Genomic DNA, 19,675 nt, shown 5'->3' on the forward strand with positions numbered 1-19,675 from the left:
TAGGTATTTGGATGTATAGCTTTATTTAGAAATAAGATTATATACCGATGTAAAAAAAGAATAACCAGCAAATCCTCAATCTTAGAGGCTTGTCAGAAGGGAGTATAGTAAGGATAGGGGAGTTAGATGTGAAAAAGACATCACCCAAACCGATTTAAAACAAATATTTATTGCATTAATTTTGCAATTAATGATATATTTTGAATTTCTGTTGTGCATTCTACCATTATGGTAATTCAAAATTATCACATGCGCTTTCTGTATTGTATTCAGCGCAACAAAATATATAATACCTAATATAGTGAAAAATGATTTATGGGTTGAGTTTTTTCTTAATTTCTGTGCCAAAGTCAATTATTTATTATTTAATATTTTTATCCATTCTTATCGACTTAGACTCATTTCGTTATTGTTAAATCGGTTTGAAATATCAATGATTTTATCATTTAAGATAGTACCTAAGCTTTGTAACACTCTCCTTATCATTCATCGTCCACTTTGTGTAATGCCACTGAAAATACTTTACTTCAGGTCAAATGTAGACCGACTGATGATGGAATGGTCATTCCGAATCCGGTAGTCATGACGTAGTATTTTTAAGTGGTATAACACAAAGTGAACGATGAATGATTACGGAGAGTGTTATATTACCATACTACAAAGTTAACAATGCTTTTAATATACAAAAAGTAAGCTTTGTATTTCTACCATTGAATCATGTACATAATATGTATGTATACTCGACTAATCGCTATAAGCAGATGCGAACATCCATGTATTGCAGCAGTAGTTATTTTTTTTTTACAAATGCAAGAAGTAATAACAATGAATTCAATAATACGTAAATTGTCGGATAAAAAGTTCAATAAATTTTATGTTTTTATTTTTATTAGCCTGACAGCTACTTAAAACAAATGCATTTCTTTAAAAATTATCTCTTATCGATTAATGTTTTATCAGAATTCCTGCGATTGTCACAATATCTTCGTCGACGGATGATAACCTTATCAGTTTTCTGTAAAACTGCGCCATTTTAACGGTATATATTAGACTTTCCTTGGCTTGAGCACAGCCTTCAATGTGATACTGCCAATATAAAATATTTTTTTAAATATACGAATTGTATCCGCGATTTTTTTAGATGAATTATTTCAACACATAGTCTCGAGTAAAGTGCAGTGAATATGTGAATCTAAAGATGGTGGAGTAGATTGAATGAAGTTGAAACTCGAAAGAGTTAAAAACTTTTAAAAGTGAATTGAAATTATAACAGCCATAATGGCCGATCAAAACGGCGGCAAGCATACGAACGGAGACAGTGACAGTGCGAACGGTAGCGAGAATGAGGAGTTTACAGACGGTGACTTCGACGATTCGGACAATGATGTCACCATATGCGCCAAACGAGACGATTCGAAGGGCGTTCCTTGTAACGAGGCCGTCAATCGGCAGATGGAAAACAGCTATACCAACGGAGACGTGCAGCTCAGGGACAAGACGAAGATGAGCCACCAGTCGGCGAAGCTCTCCCCGAATCAAGAAAAGCACCCAGTCTTCAACGTGAGCTCGAATGGCAATGATGACTTGAGCATCGTCGGGATTCTTGGCAAGGATCACGATAGAGTAGGTTTTTATTTCAACTTTTTTTCTGTTTTTTTTTTTTTTTTTTTTTTTTTCTTCATGTTTTAAGACGCAGATCTCGAACGCTTAAATAAGAACGCGTTCGGCCGTGCTAGGGACTTGACGACCCTCTGCACTCATTTTTTTTTTTTAATATTCGTACTGGTTTTTTTTAAGTGAGATCAAGGGATCGTGCATCCCTTATGTCACTGCGACCATATTAGGTCTATTGTGACCTGTAGAATACATGTTGGAATTTTTATTTTTTTAAATATACTCTTTTACTTATATAAATATACTTTTTTTTATAAAAAGTATAATTTGAATAAATATTTTTATATATGTTTTTCTAACTCATTACCTTTCAATAACTCTTTTCTTTTCAAAACCACTTATTTATTTCAATGATTTTTTCTTGCCATAAAAAACAGCATTTTAGGAAAAAAAAACAATTAAGTACGTCAAATTTTATCTGGGTTTAAAGAAAATTACGTTGCAATTTATCGCATATTGGGCCTTAATACCCCGGATTTATTTCGAACATCTATCGGGCAATATGCATGTATGTACTTAGTTTATATGTATGTGTGTACTATTACGTCGTTACGTGTTTAAAATGAAATATTTTACATTTAATAAAATTAGTACGCGTATGGTTAGATTAAAGCTTTCTATATCCGGTCAGACGTGATTAATCTTCCGGTTGAAATGGCGCGTTGCGATGCAATGTCGCGGTATTTTCCCCGATAGCTTGTATTATTTATTTACCCTGGAAAGGCCTTGGAACGATGTACGCGGCTCGCAACCAGCGCATTCAATTTGGCGAGCGTGCTTTTGCTGTTGCGGAGCCGATAGCGTGGAATGCTCTTCCACCAGTGCACCACTGGTTAGAAATAGTGAGAGTGAGATGATCTTTAGAAAAAAAACTAAATACGTATTTGTTTGTATTTTTAAAAATTAGCTAACGTCCAAGTGACTCTGAAATCTAGCTACGGCTTATGCAACACCGCTTATGGTCCTACTTAGGCTTCAACTTTTTAAGTTTTATAGCCTATTCCTACTCGTAAGTAGATTTACTGTTATGTGTTCATAGTTACTTTAATTTCATGTAATTCATGATTGAAAATTCTAGGTAAAACACTCGCTAACATTTGTTTGCTGAATGATTTGTACCATCTTCTTTTCCCCAATTCATTCACAGTGAAGCGCCCTTGAGGTAGTATTTTTCGAAAATGGGGCTAAATAAATTATTCAAATATATTATTATTAGGAGTACACTACGCTAAAGTGATGTATGCTCGCGACAAATCGACCCGAAGTGCATCTCCGCCGTATCCAATTGCGATTGATGTTCGCTAGAGATTCGCCAGTTGTCACACCTGTCCTGATGTAGCGATGTATCGCCTTGCGGGGACGGACTGTGTCATACGGCGCGATGTAGGCTGCTGTCGCGTGCGTCACCGTGTTCCTACATAGGCAAGTGTCTCGTCTCTAGGCATGGCCAATTACTCGGCGACTAGATCATCCGTGTAGGTACTACCAGCCGCTCGCTTCATACGTTGTGGCTCTCGTCGTCGCTTCAGAAAGCTAACGGCGGACGCTATTGAGAAAAATTAGCGCTCGCATGTTCGACCCATTTTCCGATACGCGCTTTCTCACATCTAACCAGATCATTTTTATATCAGCTTTACGGCCAGTTTCAACAAATTTAAACATGTTTTTTTCCAGTGGTCTTTTGAAAGAGCAGAGTTCAAAAATGATTTTCTGATTTAATAATTAACTTTTTATAAAAGTTTTACTTGGTAAATACCACTATTTCTTAAAATCTATCGTGATACGTGTTTCGATGCATTCCGCATCATTTTCAAACACCGTAATAAGTCATTAGCAGCCGATACTTGTGAGTTTGTTCAGAAAAAAATTAATATCAATATTTTTTTACTTCTTTTAAAACTGATATACTTAAATGAAAAAAAAAACACTTCTTATCAATTATCGTTGATTACCGATTTCGGAATAATCATTCCATCATCAGGTCGAATGTAGACTAAATCTAGACTTTTATTCTACATTTGACCTGATGATATATTGCACAAAGTGAACGACGAATGATAAGGAGAGTGTTATATTACCATACCACAAAGTTACCAATGCTTTTAATATTTTATACAATTTTTTTTTAATACGTACTTGAAAAAAAGTGGTTTTTCATATAAGCCAAAAGTCATGTTTATAGTTTTTAATGTAAGGTTTTTATGGTGTCCAACGTTTTTTATTTATTTATGTCGTTTCACGACACGCGAAAATTAACAGATTTTTTACGTATTGGTAAAATTTCTTTATTCATAAGATAATAAATGTTACTAGTTCGGTATGAATGTCAATAATTACATTAGGTGTCAGTAATATGTAACAATGGTTAGGACTGTAAATTTTTAGTGTTTACTACTTTTTGCGTACCGTTTATTACTTTATCTGTTTATTTTAATAAATAGTTAGTGACCATTTATGATTCGGTTAGGTACTTTGGGAATTTAGTCAGTCATGATAAAATCTTTCAACTAATCTTGATAGCTGTGCCTTTATTTTATTAACAGGTAAATAAATAAATACCTTTGTTGATTTCGTTGGTTCACTAATTATTTGGTTTCACTTACTACATTTCCATTGTTTTGTTTACGCTCTGCATTTTAACAAAAGATGTTGCTGCTCTATTTTTACTCTCATAAGTTGTTTTCTAAGCAATTTTCCATTAATAAATAATTGAAAACATTAATTAATAAAAACAATTGAAAAGCATTGAAAAGAAAAACATTACCAAATATCTATGCAAAATTAAAATAGTTTTTCATATCATATTACATACATTTTTAATAAATGACATGTAGTTGTATAAAATCGCAAATAAAAATGCTTTTAAAATGAATAAAAACGTGATTAATATTTTTTGTTTATCTATAAATAAAATATCAAATATTATTCAAAATAAATTACATTCAACCATAAAGTGTCATTAACAAAATTTTCGTCTGAGAAAAGCGTCTATTTAGTTCATGGCTACATGACAAAAGACTCAGGTTTGAGTCCTGAACTAGGCAGTTAATTTTTCAGCAATATTTAGCGAATTCAAATTGTTTTAATTATTTTTCTCTATACTTTGTCAAATATATACTAGAAATAGATTAATCATTATTTTTTATAAAAATAATTTGTCTGAATAAAAGTCTGCATTCCACCTACCCTTAATAATCAGCACATGATTTAGTATTGAGTATTTTTTTAAATTGTCGATTTCTTTCTTCTTTACTTGAGATATCGTCAGACAAGAGTGTAATTCAATAGGACAAAGCTCTTACTAAACTTTTTTTCTTTCTTTCTATGAGCTATCCCAATGGAATTTAATAATATTCATACTGCTTCGGTTTGATTACCTATTTTTTGTTCCAAACTCTGATAACAGTTTTCAGGAAATGCAGCATGATTTACATGAAAAATTTCCACTAACAATTTGTGATATCTTATCGCAAAAAAAAAATTCATAAAAAATAATTGAAAACACAAACATGTATATATTTTTAATTTTTTTGATTACCAACTGAAAACATATTTTATTTCGTCTCAATGTTCCCCACAATTGACAAAATAAAATATAATGTATGACTTAATAATGTATACAATTATTTTGTAAAACACAATGCCTTGAAGAATTCAGAATTGAGACTGTAGGATGCGATAATTTCAATGACCCAGGGTGCATTTATGTACAGGTTTTAAAATGATAATAAAGTTATAAATTATCTATTAGTTAGCTATTTATTAAGTCTTTTTATCATTAGAATCAACTGTCTATCAAACTTCCTCCCTTAGTTTTTCCCTCTTCCTCCTTCCTTAAACTCCCTTATTCTTTTGCCCTCCTTATTATCATGTTTTGCAATTTAAGTTTTTTTATATGTTAAGTTGTAATTTATGTTTTTTTTTAATGTTCAAGTACTATCTACACTCGGATTGCAAACAGCTAAAAATGATATCAATACGTTTTGATCAATATCACTAGTCTGTTTTTGGTTGGTTGGAAGATATTGCTTTTTAGCAATAAGCCCGCCAATGTACTTATTTATTTTCTGCACATGAAGTTTAAATAAAATAAGATAAATAAATAAGTTTTAAATACTCGCAATGCAAACAATGTTCCGAATAATATTCATTCTAACTCTGGCCCCGTCAGGTATAATAATATGACTATGATGAACTTCCTCGGTCAGTTCGGTTAACCGACCGAAGGAAATGGAAGGATACGGAAGAAGCCTATATCAGTGGAAAACAGAAGGCTAGAGAAGAAGAAGAAGAACTTCCTCTGTTTTAGTCTGTTCCTAATAACAAAAAAGTGAAATTTTTATCCTGTTACATTTTAAGACCTCAGTCCTTCAATTTAAGTGAGATATAGAGTACATCGTTGGACATGCTGTAGTCAATAGATCATACTAAAATTATTGACGCGCGACAGATATCGGCAATATACGCGCGAAAATTGACAACCCTATTTTAGTAACTCTCTTGTCTGTCAAACAAAGCTCGTGGGTGGATCTCTGTAAAATCGATAATATCAGAAAACTGTAATTTCGTCTGTTTATTGAAGTACTACAAAATCATCCCAATAGATGTCTCTGTGTGTTCCATTTTTTTAATTAATAAAAAAACGGGACATATGTATGATACAGAGGCTCAAAGAATAGCGACTTTTCTCGCTATTTTTCTATGGCCGGCCTGTTGGGCACGGCCAAGAATGCGAGATATCTCGCTCTTGGCTCAGAAGCGGTTAAGGATAGGTTTGTTAATAGAGTATTGCGTGTTACAGGCGGAGGCTCGTCTGGCGGCGCGGAGAGCGGCGCGAGCGGAGGCGCGGGAGATACGGATGAGGGAACTGGAGAGGCAGCAGAAAGAACAAGAGGAAAATGCAGACCGGGTCTACGACATGCATACAGGTATGCCAAATCAACTAAAGAAGGTCAATATATTTCGACGTAAAGTGCTCTAACTACATTTTTGTCAATTTTGAGATATTTGGTGTATTTGTGTAAAAAATATTAAAAAAATACGCCTAGTTTTCAGGCGTATAAGACGCTATCTTCATTGAATTTTCAAAATGAACTGAGCTCCTTAAACGCTAACTACTTAATTTTGACAAAGCATAAATTTTTAAGACGATTCAATACATTATTTTATCATGTTTTTGAATGAATAATACTAGTTTAGAATTTCAGATAAAACCGTAAATTAATAAAAAAGAATGCGTTGAAAAAATCTTCTAAGCTGTCTCCTGTAAAGTAACAGATTTGCAGATAGAGTACTTTACGTAAGGGGCGTCGATATATTCTTTTTCTATATCCTATAACTGAACGTCATGACCATTTTAGTATAGAACAATTTTCCGCATACTATAGGAATAGAACTGAAGCAATATTTACACTAAAGATTATTTTTACGGCACATACACAAAATAATGAAAATTTATATTGAATATCAACCAAATATTGTATTTCTTTCTGATATTTATAAAGGGCTTATCATGCTACACATATAAAATAACATTATCACAATATTGATGACAATTTATTATCTAAAAATGTATTAAAAAAATAATAATCATCCACAAATATGTTTCTCCAGACATACATCATGTACACATCCCCTCTTACAGCGCATGCAAATGAGCCCTGTTTGTGATTTTCCTTTTCCGTCCTTATTGTAGATATCACACTGTCTTACCTTACTCCCTGGTAATTTTTCCAACCCAAAACATTGACATTGTAAGGGATGGAATATAAATACATATATATTATTAAAAAAATTAAATATTTGTTTATTTGTCAAAACAATTCATAAAATAAATTGCTTTAATCACGCACACTGTGACACGACCTTCAAAGTTAACCGCTAAAAACACGCTGATGCCAGAGTCAAAAATTCAACCATCCGCAATTTCGAATTAGGATTACAAAGTCAAAAATTCAACTCTCAGCACTATAATGGTCGATGCACTTTTATTTACTTTCATTATTTTATAATATGCTATACTATTCATGCTATTCTGGTTTCAATGAACGCACAACACACAACTCACAGCGTCGACCAGATAATATTTGAGTTTGACCACTCTTGTAAAAGTGAACTGTCAAGAAAACAAAGCATAGAAAAGGTATCTGAATTCTATGTAAACCAGAGAAATCGATGTTCATTTTTCACAAAACCGTATGCTGATTTGCTGATTTTACAGTAACTTATGTTTGGACTTAATTTATTATTAAAATGTAATAAGAAATCAATTTGTCGACCTCAAAAATTATTACTAATTCCTCCTCATATAATATCTGATTAGTAAGTAGTGGGTCCTTAAATAAAGTGTAATATTGGATATATTATGAAACATCTCTTTTATTATGAGTACAATAGAGTCACTATAGTCTCACACTTCAAGTCCTACAAATCCAGTAAATTGAAACTTGGCAGGTCAAAAAAAACTAAAAATACAGTTTGAGAAGTCCCTGACAGGAATAATCCAGCAATTATAGACCTCAAGACAACCATTCGGTGAGCTGTGCTAGTGCAATCAGTATGAATGTGAAAACCAGGCCATACAGTACATACCCTGTATTTGTAATTAGTTTTTCAAAGTTAGTGTATTAATAAAACTCGGTTATTTGTCAATATTTTGTGTCTGAATCTGTCTGTGTATATATTGTAAGTCTTACATATCGCTCACTCCTTTCAGCAACGTCATATAAAAAATTGTCAATTTTCAGTTGTTCATGTTTTCGGAATGCCCAGAAAATGTACTATATCCCAGCAAGAGCGGCATTTTTTAAACTTAATATTTACCCGCTACAGGGCAGAAAGTGTTGTTTTGCATTTTGAAGAAAATGTAAAATATTTTTTTTTAATAAAATAAATATTTTTCAAATAGAGAAAAAACATTCAGGTTTTACCTAAAAAGATCTGTTGCACAGTTGAAAGTTCAATAAGTGGCTTGATATTTATTTTTAATACATTTCATTATATATAACTTTAAAAACGATCTCCAGAAAAATCACGTTTTTAGATATATGACGTTGTTGAAAGGAGTGAGCGATATGTTGAATTATGCACACTGTACTATGAGTGAAAAAATATATATCCACTTTCCAGACACACCAACACGCGTGTCGCGGGTGGCGGCGAGGGTTGTCACCAGTGCTCCGTCCTCGGGAAACTATCACTCTTCCCGACGGAGTTCCGAGGATTCTCTGGAAGAAATGGGGAGCATTAGAGATATTAGGGTAAATAACTCTTCTCTATTAGTAATCTCGAATTATGAGGTACTACGAATAATCAAAGAAAGAAGGCACCTACTCGCAATTATATCAAAGAGACGCGCCAAATGGATCGGTCACGTGTTAAGACATGAGGGTTTCCTGCACCTGAAAATAGAGGGAACGATCGAGAGAACAAACGCCAGAGGACGCCCACGCCGCGAATATCTTTGCAACTATACGAGGACTTTATACGAGGATTAGGGCTGTTCAACGTATGAGGAGCTGAAGAGGGTTTCGTATAATAAACCGGAATGGCGAAGGAGGTGTCATTTGATGCTGCAGACCACCAATCCATAGGATTGCGATCACAGAAGAAAAACTCCTCTCATATTTTATTAACACCATATGTTTGTTAGCTGAAATAATTTATTGACTAATAATTACTTTACTTTTCCTCTGGTCTCAATCCTGCGGATTGGTCTGCAGCAACAGAAGACCTCTCCTTCGCCATTCTCGTCTATTTTCGGAAGCCCTCTTTAGCTCCTCATACGTCGAGCAGCCCATGACTTCGTTTAAGTTTTACTATTAAATAATAAAACACCAACTGCATAGTTATATAGTCATAACCAATATTATTAGACTGGTCCAACCAAGGCCTTGTCACCAATGAAATATTTAAAAAAATAGTTCTATTTAATTAAGCCACCGTAAGGGGTTAAAACAGAAACAAAAGAGAGTACTTTTTCCTATTTTCTTACAAATAATATTTTTATGTAATAATTTATTTATATATAAAATGCATATATATTTGAAGAAAAATATGTCATGTTTAAATTTATGCTTTGATCATAATATGTCCCTAATAAGTAGATTCGTTTGTTATGTTTTAGTATTACATTTTATATTGATACTAAAACATCAACACAAAATTATTTGGTCCATAGATTTGCGCTTTTACGGTATACAAGTCCAGGGTTTGTTAGATTCCCCACCGTGTGACAACTTACTTCCTATTTTCTAGCACTCTGCGCCCAGTTAGTAAATTGACTTAATTTATAATATTAATTAGTTACATATAATTTGCCGTGGCATACTCGAGTAGATGCGGGTTCGATTCCTGCCAATCGCAAAAATAAATTCAGTAAAGATTTATTTTCAATTGATATGAGTGTATTTATTTTTCATATCTACTATTCCTATTTCTATATATTACCTGCATACAAACCTCTAAATTAAAGGCTTTGCGGGTCATACTATTTTTAAAAATCATTTGAGATCAAATTGTTTTTAATTTATTTTTACAGCACGAGTTAAAAGAAGTAGAAGAGAAATTCAGAAAGGCGATGATTCTCAATGCGCAGTTGGATAATGATAAAGCATCATTTTCATATCAACTGGAATTACTGAAGGATAAACTAGAAGATTTACAAGAACAGTATACACAACTGCAGGTAACTATTTAACTCTATAAAAGAACATCAGATAGTAAAAGTTTGCAAAAAATATAATTAATGGCATCTAATTGCGACAAATATTTTGTATTTCAAATTTGGAAAATCTTGATTTTTATCAAAATATGATTATTTATTGTGTTTTTTGTTTTTCATATTTTTGTTTATTTTATTTTTAGAATTGTTATTTCCTTGTTTATTATATTCAAGTTTATTCAGTTCAATCACATAAAGTAGTTGTATGTCCTTTTCTTTGTTATTATATTGTAAATTGAATGTTTTGTAGTTATACTAGCTAAATTGTATAATTGTCCAGATCAATATTAAAGTAAAAAAAGTGGACAGTATAATAAAAACAGTGTTAGAAAGTAAATAAAATCAATTGAGAGAAATTTGTGGGAAAGAATATATGATATTATTTTACTATATATGTCCGTCTCCATAGTGTAGTGGTTGGTGCGCTAGGCTACCATGGTGGAGATCCCGGTTTGATTCCCAAGAGGGTCAAAATAAATATTTGTGATTTTTCAGTCTAATATGTAATTATTTAATGTCACCCTGGACTGGCACCTGAAGCCCAGAGCTGATCACCTATCTTTTGTGTAATTAAAGATCAAGATAACACTGTTTCTATATGATCCAGTGCCCTATGCACCATTGAGTGCGGATAGGGGTTAGAAGATATATTTCTTTCATTATTTTGTACAAATTTTTGGGTGAAATGTTTTGTCAAATTTAAATAATCAAATGTTTCCTGTACCATCTAACAGTGGCATCAATTGAAAAATACATGATTTATTTTTAAAAAGGAATATTTATTTATTGTATGCAAGAATACATCCAACAGTGCCTTTGGGCATTACCGTACTTGGTTTGCCAAACTCTGGGGTAGACGGGTGTAGGTGCAGTCTGCGGAGCCAAGTCATCATTACCAGAAGCAAGGTTGACGGATATCGTTGTGTGATTACAGAGAGAGCACAAGGACAAGTGCCGGGCGTTTGAGTCGCTGAGCCGCGAGTGCCGGGCCACGAGGGAGGAGCTGCAGCGGAGCGGCGCGGCGCTGGCCATGCGCGACACGTGCATCCAGCAGGCGGGGCTGGAGATCCACCTGCTGGAGGGCGTGCCCACGCTGGTGTCCAGCCTCGCGCTGGGAGAGGGCACCGGAGGGGAGGGGACGCTGGGTCAGTATTGTAAACATGATAGATATTTTCTTTAATGTTTTTCTTGAATGTTACTTTGTGGCACATTTTATAAACTTTATAAAATACAACAACTTTGTTTTAACCACTTTTTATTGGTACACTTTATCCAACCAGTTTCAACAAAAACCTTGTCATCATCGCTTCCAAAAAAAATAAATTCAAACAGAATATTATAAGAGTGCTAACTGAGCAAGATGCATCTTTACACACTTAGGCTGTGGGTTGTGGTCGTGGAGATGATCTGGGCTGAGTTCTTGGTTATGTTTTAAGCATTGGATTCAGTATAGGGTTCAATGTGCGAAGCATGTTCGGAACTCTGCTTACGGATAATTCACGACTATAACTCTAGGCCTAGCACACTCTTTACTCTAACACAAAACACACTAATAGAACACACCACACCACACGCCACATCAGGCAAACACATTTTATTTTGAGCTTAATAGTATTTTCACTCTTTCTTGTTGTTATATATATTATATATTGTTGTATAAAATGTGAAATCAGTATCTGGCCTCATCATCGGCTCCTTATATTGCATAATTATATTATTTTTGTTAATGGCTGTTGATTTCCAATAAATAAATAAATAAGGGTTTATGTACTAAATTCTAAACATTGAAATACTCATAGTTAATTACCCTTCCCTTACCAAAAACTTCCACCATCACACTAGATATCAAAGCACTGATTTACTTCATGGTTATTTGAATTTCTATGGTACTACATCCCCACTTTAGTGCTACATTGAAGTTATTTAGTCTTACTTGTTTAATTCGGCCCTACTTTGGTGCTATGTATTTGGTCCTAATTTAATGTTATTTAATCCTACGATGTGATGTAAACTTTCTTCTACCTTATATAATCTGCCCTTTCTTGAATTAATACAACCTCGAGTAAAATTTCAACTATCTCAATTTAATTTTTAAATACCAATTTTTAAACTGCATATTTCCCCTGTTTAGATGTACGGTTGAAGAACCTGTGCTCCGAGAGACAGAGTCTAGAAAATGAAGTGAAACAACTGAAGGTGCAGTTGGAAGAAGAAAGATCTAAGAAGAAGTCCACTGTACATAACTCTTCACATAACGGACCCATCAATGGCTCGGATGATAGCGACTCTGATTCTTTTGATCACCAACGTAAGTCTATTAGTGTATTTTTAAAATATTTTTTTTTTACATAAGGAAACTACCAAATGGTAAGTTCCAAATTTTTTCTTATGTAAAGAAATGTTTATACTTAATGTTAATAAAAATAACCTTACACTAATAAATATTCCTTACGTTAATAAAAATAAGATATACAAAATCGGAAAGCCCGCTAAATTACATTACCTGTAATTCGTCAGCAGGTTCTTAGAACTTGTTTTATTATTCTAAATAACCTACCTCACGCATTATCCACAACATACTAATATAAGAGTTTCTGCTTAATAAAAAGCTTCTTTACATCTCACCAATAGATGTCTCTAGTGAAGTTCTAGTGATTCAAGAACAAGGTTTCTAAATTGGTTCATATATATAGAACTTCCAAGGATTTGAGTAGTGTGGTTGTCAATAAAGGGTAGAATTGGTGAATGTTACACGTGTGTAAAGTGATCACTTAAACCAGCCTATGACGGTCGTCAGCCCCGTAAATGCCCAGACTTCCATATTCTTCTTCATCTTTGATGAGATGTCAAAAAATAATAATTATCCACAACACTTTTTACTTTTAGTATAAGTAACTACTGCGCACATATGTATTTCTCTTTCATTTTCTCAGTATTAGTCTTTAATAAAACATGGCGTCTTTTTAGGAGAAAATTCAAAACTGGTCGCCGACTACAAATTCAGGGCCTGCAAAGCGGAGCAGGACGTGCTGACCCTTCAGGCCACCGTGGCACGCCTCGAGAGCCAGGTGCTCCGCTTCCGCACCGCGGCGGAACAGGCTGAGAGAGTTGAGGATGAACTCAAGTGTGACCGACGGAAACTTCAGCGGGAGGTATAGAACCATTTGAATATATTACAAAATTTTACAAAAATCCAGCATCCCCAGATCAAAATGTTAAAGAGAAAAATTAATTCATCATACTGTTATTTGTTTGATGTCATACTTCTTCTTATTCGTCAAACCCTTATCTATACCCGATGGTGCATAGGGCACTGCATATATATTATTATTATCTTGATCGTTGACACATTAAGGAAAGGTGTTCACCCCTCCGCTTCAAGGTACTAGTACAAGTCGCGGGTTATATTGAGTAAATATTAGTGTGAAAAAAATTACTTATAATTACTTGTCCCCCCTTGGGAATCGAACCTGGGCCCTCCAGTATGGTAGCCAAGCGCGCTTACCATTATACTACGGAGGCGGGCATGTGATGCACTAATTATTTTGATAAATTTATTGTAATGTACAAAATGACATGATGTGTACCTCATTAGTACATTTTTCTATTTTATAAAGTAAGTTCTAGTGGTGATTTGTAAATTGTATCTATTTCTTCGTTCGTTCGAACCCTTATCCGCACCCCAATGGTGCATAGGGCACTGCATCATATAAACGCAGTGTTATCTTGATCGTTAACGCACGAAGGAAAGGTGATCAGCCCTCCACTTCAGGTACCAGTCCAGGGTAATGTTAAATAAATATTAAAATAAAAAAATCACTTATATTTATTAGACCCCCTTCTGGGAATCGAACCCGGGACCTCCAGAACGGTAGCCGAGCGTGCTGACACTACGGAGGCGGACTTTCTTAGAGATTTAAAATTTTCAGATGGTAGTATTTGTGTGGAAATACAGTTGACAACACTGCAAATGTTTGACCATTCTGCCCTCTTGCTCTGGCAAGTTAGGTATTTCGGGTGCTGCCTAGTTAGCACTGTTGATAGTCATTATAGTGATTGAAGTTCACTGGTGTATATTTTGACACTAGCCTTCTGCCTAATAAATAGCAATTACTATTCTTAAACATTTGAGCAAATCAGATGGACAATGCGCATATTTTATGATGAAATCATTTCCTGGTTAAAAAAAATAATGTTTGAAGTCAAAAATGGTATTTATTAAGTCTAGCAACATACATTCTTCTCACCTCAACCGCACCCAAAGGTACATAGGACATTGCCTCAAATTGATGCAATGTTTAGTCAATTGTTAATTACATGAAGGAGAGGTGATCGGTCTTACGCTTCAGGTACCAGTCCAGGGTAATATTAAATCAATATTAGAGTGGAAAAAAAAACACTTTTTATTTATCTCGATATCCCTGGGAATCTATCCCGGGACATCTAGCATAATAGCCAAATGTGGAGTCAGTACACTATGGAGGCAGACAGAACAATATACAAGTCCACCAATAAATATTTACATAATACATTTTAAATAATTATACACTTGTTAGCCAGGTTTATCAGAGATAAATGGCTGGAGGGCAGGGTTTAATTTGACGGTGCCTCATAATAAAATTATATAGATTTTTAATGAAGTTGGCTCGATACTTGTATTATTGCCAATATTACAAGAATAAATACAAATTATGACGCACCACAGAGCATGTCCAAATTCAAACAAAATATGATATTTTATGTGTTATATATTAATGCAAAGATGGAATCGGTGTTGCGTCATGTATCCGATGTTACAACATTATGTATTTGTTATTTCAGGAAATTGCAATTGACTTCTGGAAGGAATTGGGAGTTAATTAATATTTAGGGTACACTGAATTCATATTATTGATTTGATGCCTTGGTTATTTCCCGTGTACTTAAATAATTTAACATCTTATATATATGAGGGGCGTTTAATCTATTATTGGAATGTGTATAAGGGTAAAGACTTTTGACGTAAGGAATTGAATGAGTTTATCACGGTGCACCATGATGACCAGTACTGCAGTACTACATTTTGTTAAACTTGGCACTAGGACTTAACTTGCTTGTGTTTTGGCTAGAGCTATTTGATGACTAATCATTAGATTGCTATGAAACTCGGTATTAATATTAGTTATGAGTGATACTACGAGATTCACTCATAGCTGTACTGCTTCATATCGATGCCTAAAATATACCAGACGCCCCTCGTATGTATTATACTTATTAGCCAGAGTGATGCAAATCAAAAGAGTAGGTTTTCAGATATTGCTATATGTATAAAGCATTTAGTTATCTAAATATATCTCATCTTGATTTGTGTCATTAATGGGGCTGTAAAAATACTGCCATCCTTATGAGAGTGACATCTTCAAAAAGTTAATTGTTGTAACGTCATGAATACAAAAAGTTTGTACACAAATAAATGATAACTGCAGCAAAAAAGATAGTGGGATGTAGACGCTCAAAATATGGAGATGCCTCTTTCTTCATAAAAATGGAAAAATCACTAGTCACAGAGGGGGTAACTACATTTGAAGCAAATCATATCAATTAATAGCCCTTCAATATTTAGCTTTTCTTGGTTGAATATTATACTTTGTTAACATTTTAAACATATCATGAATAATTTTGAGTAAGGATTCCAAAATAAACTATGTATGTGTAGCTGTTTCTTTACAATCACATTGTTTTATTATGAATAATAATAATAATAAATTTGGATAGTTTGTATAGCGTCATTTTCGTAAAATACTACCTCAAGGGCGTAATGTACATTTTCAGTCACAAATCAAAGATATTTTTTATGCTACATTGGTATAACAATTAAACTTCACTCTTTACACAATTTTGTGCCCTGAAGAAAGCCCATACACAGTTCAACCCCAAAATAATGTCGAAAATGCATTGTTTTTTATTTTACTATCATGAAAAAAATATCAGGTATGACTTAAATTTTTGAACAGTTCTTTATAAAAAAAACTCTAGAATCTGAATCTAATAGTTGGATTACCCTCTCTGGACTCCTTAGTATGGCAGTATATTTTAATTAATAATAATGTGAAACTTTATCCCGCATATAACTTATTTAGATCCACACAAGACCTTGCACATTTATGATTGAATTACTTGAATGGTGTTTTTCTTTTCTTCCCTGAATTGTAGATGGGAAATGCGGAGGAACGCATCCGTTTACTGGAGGCAAACGAGATCGCATTGACAAAGAGATGCGAGCGGTTGCATGACCGAGTGTCTAATTAATTATACCACACCTCCCACTCCACACAGGTCCGGAGAGCTGATTCTAGAATTATCTCGAGAAGTTTGTTGTATTATGTTTTACTGCGTGTTATTTGTTTGGTTTTGGAGTTCTTACCCCTGTTTATTACGCATTTAATTATATTCACCTGCAACGATTACAAACCACACATCTTTTTAGGAATGATTCCCTCCCTCTGTATATATATTTATGTATGTACTTATATTTATTATGCAATTTGTTAGCTTATAAAACATGTATTGTCCCAGTTCACCTAAAAGTCGCTAGACCTATAATTATTATTTTGTTTTTCTACTTTCAAATTGCACTTATTCAATGAACAAGCGAGTTATAAAGATGGTGTCTCTTATATTATGGGTTAGTGAAGGTCACCTTAGCAAGTTGCTTTTGCCTGGACGGGGACGATATTGTAGATAAACCTTGTGATACTGTCCAATGACGTACACAACTTGTCTCACAAACTAATGAGTGACACAAATTTTGTATTCTATGATTATTTCTAACATGATTTTGACTACATATCAAACCAAATTAATTGTACAGGCTTTCAAAATATACATGTTAGTTTTGTGCTACAACTCTACAACATTTAATGCATATGCACATTTCATACGATGGAGTGCTAGATCCGAGGGAAAAGTAGACGGAAAGCTGTTGAAATGCAGTACCGAATGTTCTATTTGTATGTCCAACTTTGTGAAATTACTTTGCATTATACGAAGTATATCTTTTGGATACTATTTTCTTGTCACGCATACTTTTATCTTCATCAGTTTCGCCATAATCCATTTGACTTATTTAATCGTAGTATTTCCTTCAAAAGAGATGAAAGTATTATTGCTTTATGTATTTTTATTATCTATACAACACCAGCCTCTGTCAAGTTGCTTATGTGTCTGTAAGCCGCTGTTAAGCTTGGAGTGCATGATCTTATTCCATACAGCATTTGTTTTATAATATTCGGTAGCAGGAAGATGCGGGGATGAGTTGGTCATCTCCGCTTAAGAATAGTCGCTTCCGCGGTCTGCAGTATAATGCAAAGACGCCTTTGTGGGTTGGTCGAGTACAAGCGGGGCTTTTTGTCTCGTAACACGGTCCACCGGGATTGCGGCGAGTTCTCACGACATTGGTTATGTTTCAGGCACGCGAAGCGCTGAGCCGAGTGGAGGAATTAGAGACAGAAAACACTCACCTAAACAAACGGCTAGATAAACTGAAGAATGCCAAGTCCGCTCTGCTCAAGGAACTCTGACAAGTGTCATGTCCTCACAATGACCACTAATCATAATACGACTGATGTGTTTTATATGTTTATACTGAAAGTGAATGTTCGGCCTCTGGCAGGTGTTGTGATGGATACACGAGCCATATATTATTTGGTATAATACAATTGAATGGGTAGTTTTTATATATGAAAAATGAAGTAAATTGTGTCCATAATACATGTGAAGATTTGTTATTTTGCCAATTACATAATAATATATTCCTTGTTTTTAAGGTACTGTCAATTTAGTTTGATGAATGCGTTAACAATTCCACTGTTAATAACACCGAGTATATGTGTATATATTTATATCTACGTAATGCCCGATTGCATTTCTACCTGTTAACCTTAAACTGTATAATTTAGTCTCGGTAACCGCATCCATGTAACATACTTATATATTAGTTAACTTATTTAACTTGTTTGTATATCTTTGTACGTAATAGAAGTTCCCAATTAACTGTGAATTTAAATACCTTAGCCAATTCACTTTGTGTGCCTATTCATCACAAAGACATTCTTAATCAAAAGCTTTTTATTTTATTTATTTTACAAGCGTACATGGAAAATGTATAGGTGCTGATGTTACTAATTTATTCTGATAACTTTGGAAAATGAATTGTACCGTAAATATGTATAATAAATTTGTAACACAATATCACCATTGTATTTCTTGTTTCCCCATCTTATTAACCTCCATTTATCCCCCACCCCCCGGACACATGGTACATGGTAGGCGAACTATCATACCAGTTAAGTAAAGGCACTTCCATTTCCACAAAATAAATTTTATTCTCAATTTGTCACAATTGAAATACATTTTAAATAATGCTTATATTACTTTTATTTTATTTATTGTTTCGGCATTAACTTTGTGGTAAGACATGTTACAATGATTAAAGAAAACACTTCGTTTTTTACCATTTGAGTTTTATTATAGACTACATGTTTCAGAAGTTAAACTTCCATCATTCAGGTCTGTATATATTTTTTATATTTTAGTTATTATACAGACCTGAATGATGGAAGTTTAACTTCTGAAACATGTAGTCTATAATAAAACTCAAGTGGTAAAAAACGAAGTGTTTTCTTTAATCATTCTTATATTACTTGCTGAAGTATATAATCAAAATTATAATAATAACTAAGCAACAACAACAAAAACCTTGTTTGGCAATATGTATTGGTAATATATCAATTGTAATAAAGTTGCAAAGGTCCTTGGGAATTTTAAGTAATAAAAAATATAATCATAAATTATTTTTAGCTCATTTATGTACATTATTTTGGGTTGGTAATTAACCAATCTGAATTACTTCATAACAAAAATATTTTTTGGTTCTGAAAGAATGTTTCGAATGAATCGATTAGAAAAATAAATAAAAACTTACAAATGTTTTTAACGGCTTGGTAATCAAAAGATTTCATCAATGAAAACAACAGTGCGAAAAAAGTGTAATGTTTTTTCGCAGGAATATGAATATATCTGAGATATGTAGCGCCCCTTGTTTGCTACCAGTGGATATATTCATGCACTACGAGCGTACAAAGGTTCGCGCTCCATCGAGGGTGGTCTTTCTCAGTTGGATCCAACACCGAATACGGAGAAGAGCAGTGCACGTGTGAATGCTAGCGGCAATTATGCGTAGTGACACGCTTTGCAAGACAATTTGTAATGAATAAGTTGGAAGAAAAATGTGTGTACTTG

At 33.8% G+C, this 19,675-nt stretch overlaps 1 protein-coding gene across 13 annotated transcripts in view; it reads left to right on the forward strand.

The window, feature by feature from the left end:
- LOC148311268 (leucine-rich repeat flightless-interacting protein 2) overlaps positions 1-18,625 on the forward strand; it is a 50,427-nt gene extending 31,802 nt beyond the window's left edge. For 4 of the 13 annotated variants that reach the window (XM_088257002.1, XM_088257001.1, XM_088257004.1 and 1 more), the window contains 7 exons: positions 6,476-6,602; positions 8,803-8,933; positions 10,214-10,360; positions 11,331-11,541; positions 12,528-12,704; positions 13,364-13,548; positions 17,845-18,625. In XM_088257002.1, coding sequence (XP_088113128.1) covers positions 6,476-6,602; positions 8,803-8,933; positions 10,214-10,360; positions 11,331-11,541; positions 12,528-12,704; positions 13,364-13,548; positions 17,845-17,955 — 1,089 coding nt within the window. In that variant the 3' untranslated portion in view covers positions 17,956-18,625. Of the gene's footprint in view, positions 1-1,141; positions 1,624-6,475; positions 6,603-8,802; positions 8,934-10,213; positions 10,361-11,330; positions 11,542-12,527; positions 12,705-13,363; positions 13,549-15,217; positions 15,268-16,588; positions 16,746-17,844 lie in introns of all 13 variants that reach the window. The other 9 variants (XM_088256996.1, XM_088256998.1, XM_088257003.1 and 6 more) reach the window with 6 other exon arrangements.
- Positions 18,626-19,675: the final 1,050 nt, after the last annotated feature.

Source organism: Brachycentrus maculatus, unplaced genomic scaffold (assembly GCF_059751285.1).
Source record: "Brachycentrus maculatus isolate JH-2025_06_01 unplaced genomic scaffold, ASM5975128v1 h1tg000069l, whole genome shotgun sequence".
Classification (NCBI taxonomy): Eukaryota; Metazoa; Arthropoda; class Insecta; order Trichoptera; family Brachycentridae; genus Brachycentrus; species Brachycentrus maculatus.